A 12928-nucleotide genomic window follows, 5' to 3' on the forward strand; every position below is an offset into this window, starting at 1 on the left:
CTTCAGATTTGGAGTGCCTCATAGCATCGTCACGGACAATGGCAGTAACTTTACATCCCATGAATTCAAGGATTACTGCAAAGAAGTGGGTATCAAGCTGCACTTTGCGTCCGTTGCACATCCTCAAACCAACGGGCAGGTCGAGAAAGCCAATGGCATTATCTGCAATGGCATCAAGAAACGCCTGTTGGGACCACTAGAAAAAGCTCGACATACCTGGCCTGAAGAACTACCAAGTGTGTTGTGGAGCATCCGAACAACACCAAATACGGCGACACAAGAAACACCATTTTTTCTGGTCCATGGCGCGGAGGCAGTATTACCAATAGAAATAGAGCACGACTCCCCAAGAGTCACAGCATATGATGAGGAAGCTTCAAAGACAGCATTGGAAGATGATTTAGATGCACTCGACGAAGCTCGAGACGAAGTATTATCAAGGGTTACTAAATACCAACAGGATTTGAAGAATTACCACAGTCGACGTTTGCGGCCAAGATCTTTTCAAGTGGGAGACCTAGTTCTTCGGCTCACGCAAAAAAGTCATGAAAAACTCGAGTCACCATGGCTTGGCCCTTACATCGTCACGGAAGTAATCGGAGGAGGAGCATACAGGATAAAGGACAAGAAAACAGGGGTTGAGGAGCAAAACCCCTGGAACGTGGCGCAACTCAGGCGTTTTTACGCCTAGAAGTCGAAAATATAGTCCTCCTTTGTAAAGCTACAATGTACTGAAACGCCCGCGAGTTTTCAGACGCACTCTTTTCCTTTTTCGGGGCACCGAGTGGGGCCGGGAAAGGTTTTTAATGAGGCGGGCTCGCGGTGCTGCAATATAATAAAGATAGTGGAATTATATATCTTCTTCTCGACAAGATCAGGGGGTTTCCCTTGCATGATACAATATATATATATAAACACAGTGTCGACAAACACAAGAGAAGCATCTTGACTTGGTAAAAATACCTCGTCAAAATAAAAAGAGATATAGACAAAATAGTGATCAGTAAAAGACTCGGGGGCTTGTACCCGCAAATAGTACATAGTGTACATTATTTTGCCTTGGTTTAAAAACCTCGCATTATACAAATACAGCGAATAGCCACCGAAAATACTCGGGGGCTAGGTCAATATAGAAATATGCTGTTTGCTTTACAATAGAATCATAATTTACAAAGGAGAATTATCTACCAAAGGAAAATAATCAGTCTTGATTCAATATATCATCAAGGGTCACTCTGTTCTCTTCAGGAGTAGCGCCAAGAAAATCAGCATAATGACCATCAGCAAAAAAATCGGCATCCATCCGAAGCAGGTCCTCAATCATTGCTTCGGCTATAGGTGAAACTTTCGTGTTAATACGATCGACACCAACTCTTCGGCGCCGTACCTTCTCGTGAACTTTCTCAACAACTTGGGTCAGATCAAGTTTTGAGTGGCAGATCTGGAGCATTATAAGGGCAAATCTGGCGCCAGCCACCAGCTGGGCCCTGACAAAGTGATGGATCCTGTGGGCATCCTTAAACTTCTCCATTAACTCAGGAAGAGTTTTTGGTTGAATGTTCCGAGGAAACATAGAATTATAAACCATAGAGAGAGTCTTGGTACAAAAGTCAAGATACCCGCGAACCTGAAGAGCGCGATCTTGAAATCTCACGATTTGGCGAGTCCGTTCAGGCGTGCCCCAAAAAGTTGACCCATGTTCACGTGCAAGCTGAAGAAGAACATTGGAACGAGCCTCGACACGTTCATCTTCGGTTGCAGTATCCAAAAAAGCACCTATTGTTTCTTATAACAGGTCAGTAAGACGCAAGCAGCAAAGAAAAAGAAGCACAACAAAGATAAGGAAACATACCCGCCATATCCAAGCTAGCATCTATTAGTAGTTGGAGCATAGAATCTTCCCGAGATGCAGCCGCAGCAGCTTCAGCAACAGCAGTCTCCTTTTCAGCAACAGCAGTCTCCTTTTCAGCAATGGCAGTTTGTGCTTGTTGGAGTGCAATTTTTTCTCTTTCAGAGGACCCTCGAGATTGTTCCATGAGCTTAAGCGATTGTTTCTTCGTGAACTGAAGTTGTTGTTGAAGTTCTTGCAAATCTTCCGACAAAGGCGTGCTGGAAGGACCTTCACGGAAATTGTCATCGGTTTTTACTTTCTTCGACAAAGAAGATGCAGGAACAGCATCGGGAGAGCAAGGAGGGGTCGAGTAGTTATCAAATATTAACTGGAAAAGAAAGGCCCAGGATCAATGAAAAGCACGAAGGGAAATTTCATTACTTGCTAGAAAATTTACATGGATATTACAAAAGAAAGTTCTCCAGGAGGACTAAGTGAGTAATTGTTGCCAAGGCTAAAAATGGCGACAAGGGCAAAAGAAACAGAAAAAGAAACGAGGCATGCAACTAGACCTCCGGCCTCGAAGAGCTAGGAGTCGAAGCTGGCTTGATTCCGAGATACGCCAAGATCTTCTTCGTGTTGGGCTTGGCTGCCTTGATCGGCGACCTCCATCTCGATTGCTCTATCTGATCGGTGTCGCCAACCTTCATCCAATCAAGCGTCTGTTGGCTGTCAGCAACTAGGGCAACAGTATTCTCGACAGCAACCTTTATATTCTCCTGACGCATCTTTAACCCAAGGTCTTCCGATGAATTGAAAAGCTTGGCAAGGGCAAGGAAAGTCGAAGGCTCCTCTTTCTTCGGGAAGAAGTAGGGGAACAACGCCGACAAACCTGCACTGGCATTGGCCACGCCTTCACGAATTTCGCGCCCATGGAACTCCAGAAGAGAAAGTGCGTCAAGGAGAGGGTCATTGACGGCATTCTCCAGATCAAAATCTTGGTTTGTTTGGGCTGCCACACGAGACAAAAACATTAGTCGAAAACCAGGAAACAAGAAGTACAATAAAATAGAAGGGATTGATGATATTACTCAGCGTACGTCGACTTTGCGACTTCAAACGCTTGATGATCCCTTGCTCACGTGCAGCTTGTGCAGTTTTCTGCTCGTCTAAGGCAGATTCAGCATCTTTGAGCCTTTTCTGCAGTTCCTCGACACTAGCGGCCTTTGCTTTGGCATCATCAGCCTCAGCTCTAGCTTCATTAGCGGCAAGTTCGGCTTTCTCGCGAGCCGCTTCACTGTGCTCTAGTTTGTGAGCAAGTGCGTCGGCACGCTTATTGGCCTCTGCAAGTTTCTCTATCGGGATAAAAAAGAAGAAGGAAAAATCAAAAATCGCGACAAACAACAGGAGCAAAAGCCAGGAAGAACAACAAATATAGAGATTGTTACCTTCGGTCCTGCTGGCATACTCGCGGTACCCAATAAATTGGGACCCGATGCGGATAAGATCCTTGATCATGGGCTGTCAAAGAAGAAGAACGAAGGGGAAAACATCGGCATTCAAAAAGTAAGGGTTTACAAAAGCAAAATAGAAGAAATATAGACATCGACAAACTTACATCATCCAAGAGCTGCGATGAAGAGCTGCTCAATTGAGGAGGAGGCTCAATGATCATTTCAACCCTTGCCCTTTTTGGTGAAGGGACAAGGGGGCTTGATGGTGGAGTAGTGGTGACGACGTTTTGTTGAGGAGGCGACGTTTCATCTCCTTCAACTAGCGTGTCTGAAACAAGTACAGTACGTGACGTGCTTGTCCGAGGAGCCACGTCAGTAACTGGTATTTCTTCTTCCTCATCACTATTGAACAAAAAATTGACAATATAAAAAGCAAGACAAGATAAATATTTCGAGTACAAAAAAAAAGGGGGGAGAGATAAAGTCGACTTACGAGCTGATGAGGGATTCAACATAAGGATCATAAGCTACCTTCGGATGAGAAGGAACAACTTCTTCAGCCTTAGAAGTGCCAGAATCCTCGGCATTTCTCCTTTTCCTATTGATCTTTGGAGAAACAGCAGGAGGAAGGGATTGTGTCGATTCACTGGCTTCAGACTCGGCTTCTTTTTCATGAGAAGCCGCAGATTTGTGAGAACCCGCGACTTCACTTTCAGGAACAGAAGAGCCTTGAGTATCTTCGGCAACGATGGCCATTTCTTCGACTTCTCCACCCTCAGGAAGAGGAGGAAGGGAAGTCATACTAGGATGATTCTGTTAAAAATAATAATAACAAAAGGAAAAATGCAGAGATGACAATACAATGAGGTGAAGAGAAAGTGCGGATCAGGATAAAAAACTCGGGAAGACAAAGTACCTTGGGGAGTGGATTGGTAGAGCTGTAAGGTTCCACGCGACTTGAGGAAGGAATTGGGTCTTTGCCCAGACGAGAAAGTCTTCGAAGCAACTTCTCGAAATCCTTGGTGGAAAGATCACCGGAGATTCTGTTGGCGTCATTTATACCAGAGTACGTCCAAAGGGGATTTTTGCGAGCCTGAAGAGGCTGCACTCTAATCTTAAGGAAGTAGGCAGTGATTTGAACACCAGACAGCTTCCTTGCCTCGAGTGTTCGAAGCCGACGAATACGAGACATGAGTGCCTCCGTCGCCTTTTTCTCTTCCTCAGAAGCCTCGGCATCCCAAGAACGGCGACGCTGAATTTTGGCATTCCCGTCGAAGGGAATTATGTTATGCTCAACGGAGTTGGCGCTTTCTTCGTGAATGTAAAGCCACCTCTTGCGCCATCCTTGGACAGAATCGGGAAACTTGACGTCGAAATAGTCGACATCGATACGAACACGGATAACAACGCCACCTATGTTATAAGTGACGTTGTGGGAGCCATTGCGGCGGATGCGAGAAAATGCGCTTCCAAAGAGCCCAATTGGGAGCAACTCCAAGGAAGCATTCGCAAAGGGTGATAAAAATAGAAATATGAAGGATGGAATTAGGGGTCAGATGGTGCAGCTGAATCCCGTAAACGAAAAGAAGGCCGCGGAGGAAATCATGGATTGGAGGCGAAAGGCCGCGGATCGATGATCAACAAAACTAACCCGGTACTCCATTGGAGGATTGGGGTAGCTTTCTTCGCTAGGAAAGCGGATGGCGTCCTCCTTCTTCATAAGGCCGAGCCTCTTCGAGCATGTTGGTATCTTGGTTGGAGATTTTCGATCTCTCCCACTCAAGATCATCGGCGGCCATCTTGGATTCAGGAGTGCTTGTGGCGAGTTAGGCGCGCGCGCGGTGGCATCAACGGCAATGGGCAGAGCAATGTATGCGAGTGCGGAAACTAAGAGAGAGTTGGGCGCAGGAGAAGCTTTGCGAAGAGGAACAGATGTGCGGCGCAAGTGAGGGGATGAACGGAGGTTGAAGAAAGGTTTATATAAGAATTGGGTGAAGCAGTGTGCCGTTGGATGAGGAAATCGTGTGGTGAATAGATCTTCTAGATACAAGGGCAAAAAAGTATTTTTACTGAAGATAGGCATTACCGTACGTGCGCCAGAAAAAGCGGAGGACGTGTGTCCCCCACTTGCACGACGTGTCAACGTGGTGGGAAAGATGGACCTACAAGGCAGGAAAAACTCGACCATTAGTAGAGTTGAAGGGAAATTTGACAAGGGAAAATATGTCGACGAGAAAAAGGAGAATGGCGACAGGGCAAGTTATTTGCATACTTCGGGAGCCTTTGGTCAGAAACAAGTTTTTGCCCAAATGCTCGGGGGCTACTTCGAAAAAGTAAAGTTTCGACTATGGTAAATATAGAAATTGGGGGAGCCTACAACCAAGCACAAGTTCTTGGCTGTAGCCTCGGGGGCTACTCCCATCGGGAGCGCTGTTCGCGCACCCGATAGATAAAAAAAAAAGGGGAAAGAATATCAGGAGATAATGGCAATATATCGACAAGGTGGACTAAAATGTTGAGCCTACAACCAAGCACAAGTTCTTGGCTGTAGCCTCGGGGGCTACTCCCATCGGGAACGCTGTTCGCGTGCCCGATGAAATATAAAAAGGAAAAAAGAAAGATAGAAAAGCAAGAGAGTATATTTCGAGTTAAAATTAACTCTACATATACTCCCATCGGGAGATTAATATAAGTCATATTTGACTCGATAAAATGTGCCATTCCAACAGCCGGAAAAGCACTCGACAATATATTCTCGAACGCCAAAGTTGCGATCAATTTCTGAATGCCGCAAATTTGCGAAGGTAAGACCCCGGATCTATTCTGCCGGGCGTGGCATCGCCGAAGACTGCGCTCTGCTACTTTTATCCGTATCAACGGATACGAAGAAAAATCCTAACGGACGCGTTAGGTACTCGATAAATTTGACCGGGACTCGACGGAATGGTAAGACCTTAAGCGGCACCTGTCGAAGTTTGCACCGAGTATCCCGAGATCATGTCCAGGGACGTGATCTTGAAGTAGGTTTTTGCGGATTGCCACTAGAGCAGTTAACTAGTACCTGATCCGTCAGATGAACTAGCCCCAATTACCAATATCCCTGTGCAAAATAGAAATTTATATAAAGAAATATAGAAAAGTTGAATAAGAATAAGCAGTGGAGATTTTCCCTGACTCTACGATTCAAGCAAAATCTCGGGGGCTACTGACATAGGCATCCCAAATGGGCCTGCCGAATATGGTACCCGGGGTTTACTGAAGGCCCACTACCCGAAGAATAAGAAGATTCGGGAGCCCAAGATATATCAAGGAAAGTTAGAGTTGTAATAAGGAGCGTTATTTGTAATCTGGCGGGATGAGTTAGAAACCGTCCCGGACTCGTAATTTGTATAGCACGAATCCCTCGGCTCCACCTCCTATATAAAAGGGGAGTCGAGGGGCGAAGAGATCATCGAATCATTGTTCACAAACCCTAGTTTTCATAATCGTCGAGTACTTTTCGGCTGAAACCTTCGAGATCTACTTGCCCTCTACTTCTAACTAAACCCTAGCCTATCACCCGTAGGCATTGACAAGTTAATCCCTTGTCACAGACACAAGTGGACAAGAACCGTCCTCAGTTAGCTTCCTAGTTAGTTCCTTACTAGCCATGGTATCATAAATCCAGGATGTGGTTATATCTTGATTGGTCCTGCGCCGAGGAGGTAGGATGAGTCAAGGTTAATCTAGTGCATATGGCTAGGACTTCACTTAGGGCCGACATAAATATTTGCTCGAATGGAGAGGTGTTGCTTGATTGAAAACTCGAGGTGAAACCTGTAAATGTTACTGAACAGAAGATGTCTATTCCTTTGCATGATTTGCGTGTTTTTGGTGACTTTGGCTTCTCTGGTGGCCTTTCATTTTCCATTTGCATGATCTGGGTGTTCTTTTAATTCAGATGCTCATCACATGTTCACATCACTAAATAATCTAACATTAGTGCAGAGGATTCACCTTGATACATCTTACATTAACATGAGGACAAATGGCTCAATGTTTAGTTGCATTGATTTCTTGATGTTGACTGCTAATATAAAGTTCAAATCAGATTTGATTGGTGGAATTTATTATGTATTTGTATCTACTATGATCCAACTAGAAGCCTGAACTTCAGAAAGTACGCTAACGATAGTCATACTAATTTGATACTTGCCTTTCGAAGTAGTCTTGTTCAGCTGTGCCGTATTTTCCTACATTTACCTGTGGCCATAGTGAAGACCTTGGGCCTTGCGCAGAGCATGATGAAGACCAGCACATACTTTCCTCCACCACTCCACCATCCAGAAAAGCTGTATGGCCTGTCCTGGCAGATGCTCTCTGGGTGTATCTGCTGCAGCCTAGAGCAGCTGTAACCAGTGGATAGCCCTGTGTTGCCATATGCACTGAAAAATAAAGCACGCACGATTATTCCCCCCACTAAAGTGGTATTCATGAGTTAGATTATATTGCAACTCGTAAGATAGTTTAGCTTAGTGTGGTGCAGCTCTTGCAAGCACGAGGTGCTTTGTTTGTGAATTAAGTTCATTATTCTGTTTTGCTGGAATTATCATTTACCTTTAACCTATGCTACCATTGCCTTACTGTATTTTTTTCTTTTCTAATCGGCAGAGTAATAAAGGATTTTGATCATATCAAACAATAACACACATGATGACCTCGAAGATCATGTTCAAGGTGGAGAAGTTGAGCGGATCATTTCTGAGTCTTCTCTGGTCGGTGATGCAGACAACTGTCACAAAGACAATGTTACAGATGGGTGGTGAAAATGCCAAGTTCTGCACCAGTCATCCTACTTTGCATTTAGCGCTGTCCCAGTGGTTTTAGTATCTCCCATGGGTGCTGCAAATGTTGCTGATGATGGCAAAGACCTAAGACAAGACCAAAAGGTAATTTCTCAGGCATGTATGATGAGATTCTTTTTTTTTCGAGAAAACGCAAAAGACATGTCTGATGAGGTTCTAAATCAAGTATTATTAGTCGAATGACATGAAACATCAATTACTGATGTGCCATGATGTCATGAACGTACATCATTAAAATGAATAGTACTAGAATGGGAGGGGACATGAGCGAGCAGTCGATGGAGTTCTCCCTGCGTGCCTTGCATTCACGGCCATGAAGAATGCATTGACAATCCTTTGATAAGAACTGAGCCCATCAAACACTGACGAATTCCAGTCAACAGCGCAGAACAGTGTGGTGGCGACTGCTACCATGCCAAAGATCGTCGAGGAGAGAAACACAGTTGGTACCCTTGGAAGCTAATTACCAAAGTGCATCTTCTCAGGGTTCTTTACCATTGTCAGGTTCCCCAGGAAACATACCAGTAGCCTCAGGAAGAGAGGGAACAGTGTGTTGCCAGCGAGAATCTGGCCACTCAGCAGCAGCAAGAGGCCTGAATTCTTCAAGAAGATGGCCATGTTCTCATTCATCGGCACAAGTCCTGCATTTGCAAAGTAGGCTATGGTGGCCGACATTGAGAAGAGCACGACGTTGATCCCTTTCTTGTTCAGTGGCGCGCTTGCAGTTGGCACACGAGTTATATACGGAAGAACCAGCAGAAAGCCCAGGACATGGATCACAGAAAAGTATCCAAAGACCACATATCCTAAGCGCTTGATGGACTTTCTCCTCTTAAACTCTTCAGAACTCTTAGGTGGAATTGCATGAGCTGCTTCGTCAAGCGGAAAATCATCAGAGTGCCACACTGTCTATAGCTTCAAGCTCAACGGGAACTGAGCTGATCTTCACACTTGGAAGATCTTGGTTATCTTGATGATTCACTCTGAGCATGAGGCCTAAGAGCGAAACAAAGATCTCCCCTCCTACAAGCATGAGCAGTGTTAGGACAACAATCTGGGAGCTCGAGGGGTCCTCCATTTTGACGGTGCTTAGCCCGGAAACTGTTAGAGCAGAAGTTGACACGTATAGCATGTCAATATAAGGAGGGCTGAACTCAGTGTTGCTTGGTTTTAGCGACATCAAAAGGACTGAACCGATTATAGCAATGGCAATGAAATATGAGAGTTGGATCCAAAATGGATGAATATGCAGTGTAAGGAGTTGATAGACGGGAATGATCGAATCGACAACATGTCTTCTGAGATGACTGAAGCTATGCAGCTTGATATGGATGAAATCTTGACATGGATGAAATCATGGTAAAATCTTCTCGCCCGATCCATGATGCTATATATGCGTGTGACACAAAAGCATTCATGCCTCTGAGGATAATTTGATCATATGATTCTTATCTATGATAATGCATCATAACCTTCCTCAGTTAGTCACTTCCTAGTTACTTCCTTGCTAGCCATGAATCGTAAATCCAGGACACGGTTACATCTTGATTGATCCTGTGCTGAGGAGGTAGGATGATACCAAAGGTTGTCCTGGTGCATATGGTTAGGACTTCTCTTAGGGCCAACACACTTCATTTTTTTGCTCGAATGGAGAGGTGTTGCTTGATTTAAAACTTGAGGTGAAGTCAGTAGATGTCTGATCAAAAGATGCTAATGAATTCGTCTCAGTTTGGAAGACGACACTAGAGAAGGTTCACTGAACTCAAACTCTATCCCTTGCATGATTTGCACATTTGTTGTGGCTTTAGCTTCTCAGGTGGCCTTTCAATCTTTAATGTTTTGTTACTACAATTATTTCTTCACGTGGATTCATATCCTCATCACATATTCACATCACTAAGTAATTTAGAATTAGTGGGTAGCTGAACCTTCATGTTAGCTCACCTGGTCGGCTTGCCCATCAAGAAGGTTGATTAACTTTATGGCACGCTGTCCTGATGCCTCAACAAAGTATACAGAGATATTGTTCAATATTATCATGCCAGTTTAGGCTTTCAATTTCCATAAACCTTTTTTGAGTTTCTCTTGGAATTTCTGTTTACTAGAACAACAGGACAACATTGTCATCGTGTGTGTGTGTACATGGTGTGAAAACCAACTAAATTTACTTTGGGGAAATACTTTTGTACACTCACACATGGGTGTGGGTGTTTCCGTCACTTACTTTGTAAATTGTGTAACAATATTAAACCGCTCACTCCAACAATAAGCATAATAATTTGTGTCTTTCCACTGCAACATGCAAAAAATTCACCCTGCTCTTACATCAACATGAGGACAGATGGCTCATTGCTTTAGTTGCATTGATTTCTTGATCTTGACTGCTAACATAAAGATCAAAGCACATTTGAGTGGTGGAAACAAATGTGTTTTCTGTTGCAAGTGCAACATGGACGAACAGATATGTATATTTATCTACTATGATCCAACTAGAAACCTGAATCTTCAGGCAGTATGCTGACAATGGTTATACCGATCCAATACACATGCTTTTGCAAGTAGTGTTGTTCAGCTGTGTGCCACCTTCCAAGATTTACCAGTGCCCATACTGAAGGCCTTAAGTCTGCCATAAAGCATGACCAAGACCAGCAGAGACTTTCCTCCATCGCTCCACCATCCAGAAAAGCTGTATGGGTTGTCCTGGCAGATGATCTCTGGGTGCAGCTGATGTAGCCTTGAACAACTGTAACCAGTGGATAACCCTGCGTTGGCATATGCGCTGCAAAATAAAGCTTACAAAATTATTCTCCTTACTCAGAGGCATTTATGAGTTAGATCTTATCTCCTAACATAGTTTAGTCTAGTGTTGTGTTTAGCTCTTGTAAACACAAGTTGCTCTATTTATGAATTAAGTTAATTCTTTTGTTATGCTGCAATTTCCCTTTACCTTTACTCTATGGTAGCCTTACTGAGTAATGGAAGGATTTTGATCATATGAAGGAACAAAGAGGAACACACCTGATGACCTCGAATATCATGTTCAAGGTGGAGAAGTTGAGTGGATCGTTTCTGAGCCTTCTCCTTTCAGTGATGCAGGCAACTATCACAAAGATGGCATTACACCCAAGCGGTGAAAAGACGAAGTTCTGCACAAATGACCATCTCCTGCCTTTCGTGTTCTCATTGGTGGTTTTAGTATCTCCATTGGATGGTGCAAATGTTGTTGTTGATGGCAAATACCTGAAACCAAAAAAAAAAAATGTCAGACATGTTTCGTGATATTCTAAACCAAGTTGTATACTAGTCAAGTGACATGAAACATTAATCAATGAGGTGTCATGCAGTCATGAACTTACATCATGATGATGAATAGTACTACAATGGCGGGGGACATGAGCGAGCAGTCGATGGAATTCTCCCCTGAGTGCCTCGCATTCACCACCATGAAGAATGCATTGACAGTCTTCTGATAAGAGCTGAGCCCATCAAACACTGAAGAATTCCAGTCAACAGCGCAGAACAATGTGGCGGCAGCTGCTACCAGGCCAATGACAGTTGAGGATAGAAACACAGTTGGCAACCTTGGAAGCAAACTACCAAAATGCATCTCCTCAGGGTTCTTGATCATGAGCCGCAGATCCTTCACCTTTGTCAGCCTCCCTAGGAACCATACCAGCATCCTCAGGAAAAGAGGGAACAGTGTGTTGCCTGCGAGAATCTGGCCACTGAGCAGTAGCAAGAGGCCTGGATTCTTTGAGAAGATGACCATGTTCTCATTCGTCGGCACGAGCCCTGCATTAGCAAAGGAGGCGACGGTGATCGACATTGAGAAGAGCACGATGTTGATCCCTTTCTTGTTCAGTGGCGCGCTTGCAGTTGGCACACGAGTTATATACAGAAGAACCAGCAGAAAGCCCACGACATGGATCACAGAAAAGTACCCAAAGACCACATATCCTAAGCGCTTGACAGACCTTCTCCTCTTAAACTCTTCAGAACTCTTAGGTGGATTTGAATGAGCTGCTTCGTCAAGCGGAAAATCATCACCATCTATAGCTTCAAGTTCAACGGGAACTGAGCTGATCTTCACGCTTGGAAGATCTTGGTTGTCTTGATGATTCACTCTGAGCATGAGGCCTAGGAGCGAAACAAAGATCTCCCCTCCTACAAGCATGAGCAGTGTCAAGACCACAATCTGGGAGCTTGAGAGGTCCTCCATTTTGATGGTGCTAAGGCCGGAAACTGTGAGAGCAGAAGTTGACAAGTATAGCATGTCAATAAAAGGAGGGCTGAACTCAGGGTTGCTTGGTTTCAGCGACATCAAGAGGACTGAACCGAGTATATCAATGGCAATGAAATATGAGAGTTGGATCCATAATGGATGAACATGCAATGCAACGAATCGGTAGAGGAAAAGAACCGAGTCGACAACGCATCTGCTGATGCGACTGAAGTTATGCATCTTGATATGGAAGAAATCGTGGTAAAATCTCTTCACCTGATCCATGGTGCTATGTATGAGTGTGACAAATGAATACATGGATGCCCCAAGATTGGGCTCATATTTGCGCTACTTATAGTGTGCAATGCACCGTTGACTCGATATATTAGGAAATTGATTCCAGACTATAAAATTCAATCATAGGACAGTGATTAATTAAATGCTTACTATGCAATTATGCTTGCTTCAATTAGTCAATGAATTTGAAAAAAATCCATTAGTCTCCACAATCATGCTATAATTTATGTTCCCTCATAATAATGCAATAATTGTGTGTACCCACCCCAGTCATTTCTGT

General features: G+C 44.1%; 1 protein-coding gene and 1 pseudogene across 1 annotated transcript; both read right to left on the reverse strand.

Annotated features, from left to right (window-relative positions):
* Positions 1 to 7422: 7422 nt before the first annotated feature.
* On the reverse strand, positions 7423 to 9512 carry LOC124661141 (annotated as a pseudogene).
* Positions 9513 to 10453: 941 nt separating this feature from the next.
* Positions 10454 to 12661, reverse strand: LOC124697510 (cation transporter HKT2-like). The gene is made up of 3 exons (XM_047230095.1): positions 11486 to 12661; positions 11148 to 11369; positions 10454 to 10908 (listed from the first exon to the last, which is right to left on the reverse strand). The coding sequence occupies exons 1-3, from the start codon at positions 12634 to 12636 to the stop codon at positions 10698 to 10700; spliced, it is 1584 nt and encodes a 527-aa protein (XP_047086051.1). The 5' UTR covers positions 12637 to 12661; the 3' UTR covers positions 10454 to 10697.
* Positions 12662 to 12928: the final 267 nt, after the last annotated feature.

This window comes from Lolium rigidum, chromosome 1 (assembly GCF_022539505.1).
Source record: "Lolium rigidum isolate FL_2022 chromosome 1, APGP_CSIRO_Lrig_0.1, whole genome shotgun sequence".
Classification (NCBI taxonomy): Eukaryota; Viridiplantae; Streptophyta; class Magnoliopsida; order Poales; family Poaceae; genus Lolium; species Lolium rigidum.

Excerpts from the sequence above, each read along its gene's own strand:
- LOC124697510 (XM_047230095.1), bottom strand. The coding sequence starts at position 12,636 with ATGGATCAGGTGAAGAGATTTTACCACGATTTCTTCCATATCAAGATG. Across the intron at positions 11,370-11,485 it reads GTACTATTCATCATCATGAT|GTATTTGCCATCAACAACAA; the intron begins GTAAGTTCATGA and ends TTTTGGTTTCAG. Across the intron at positions 10,909-11,147 it reads ATGATATTCGAGGTCATCAG|CGCATATGCCAACGCAGGGT; the intron begins GTGTGTTCCTCT and ends TTTATTTTGCAG.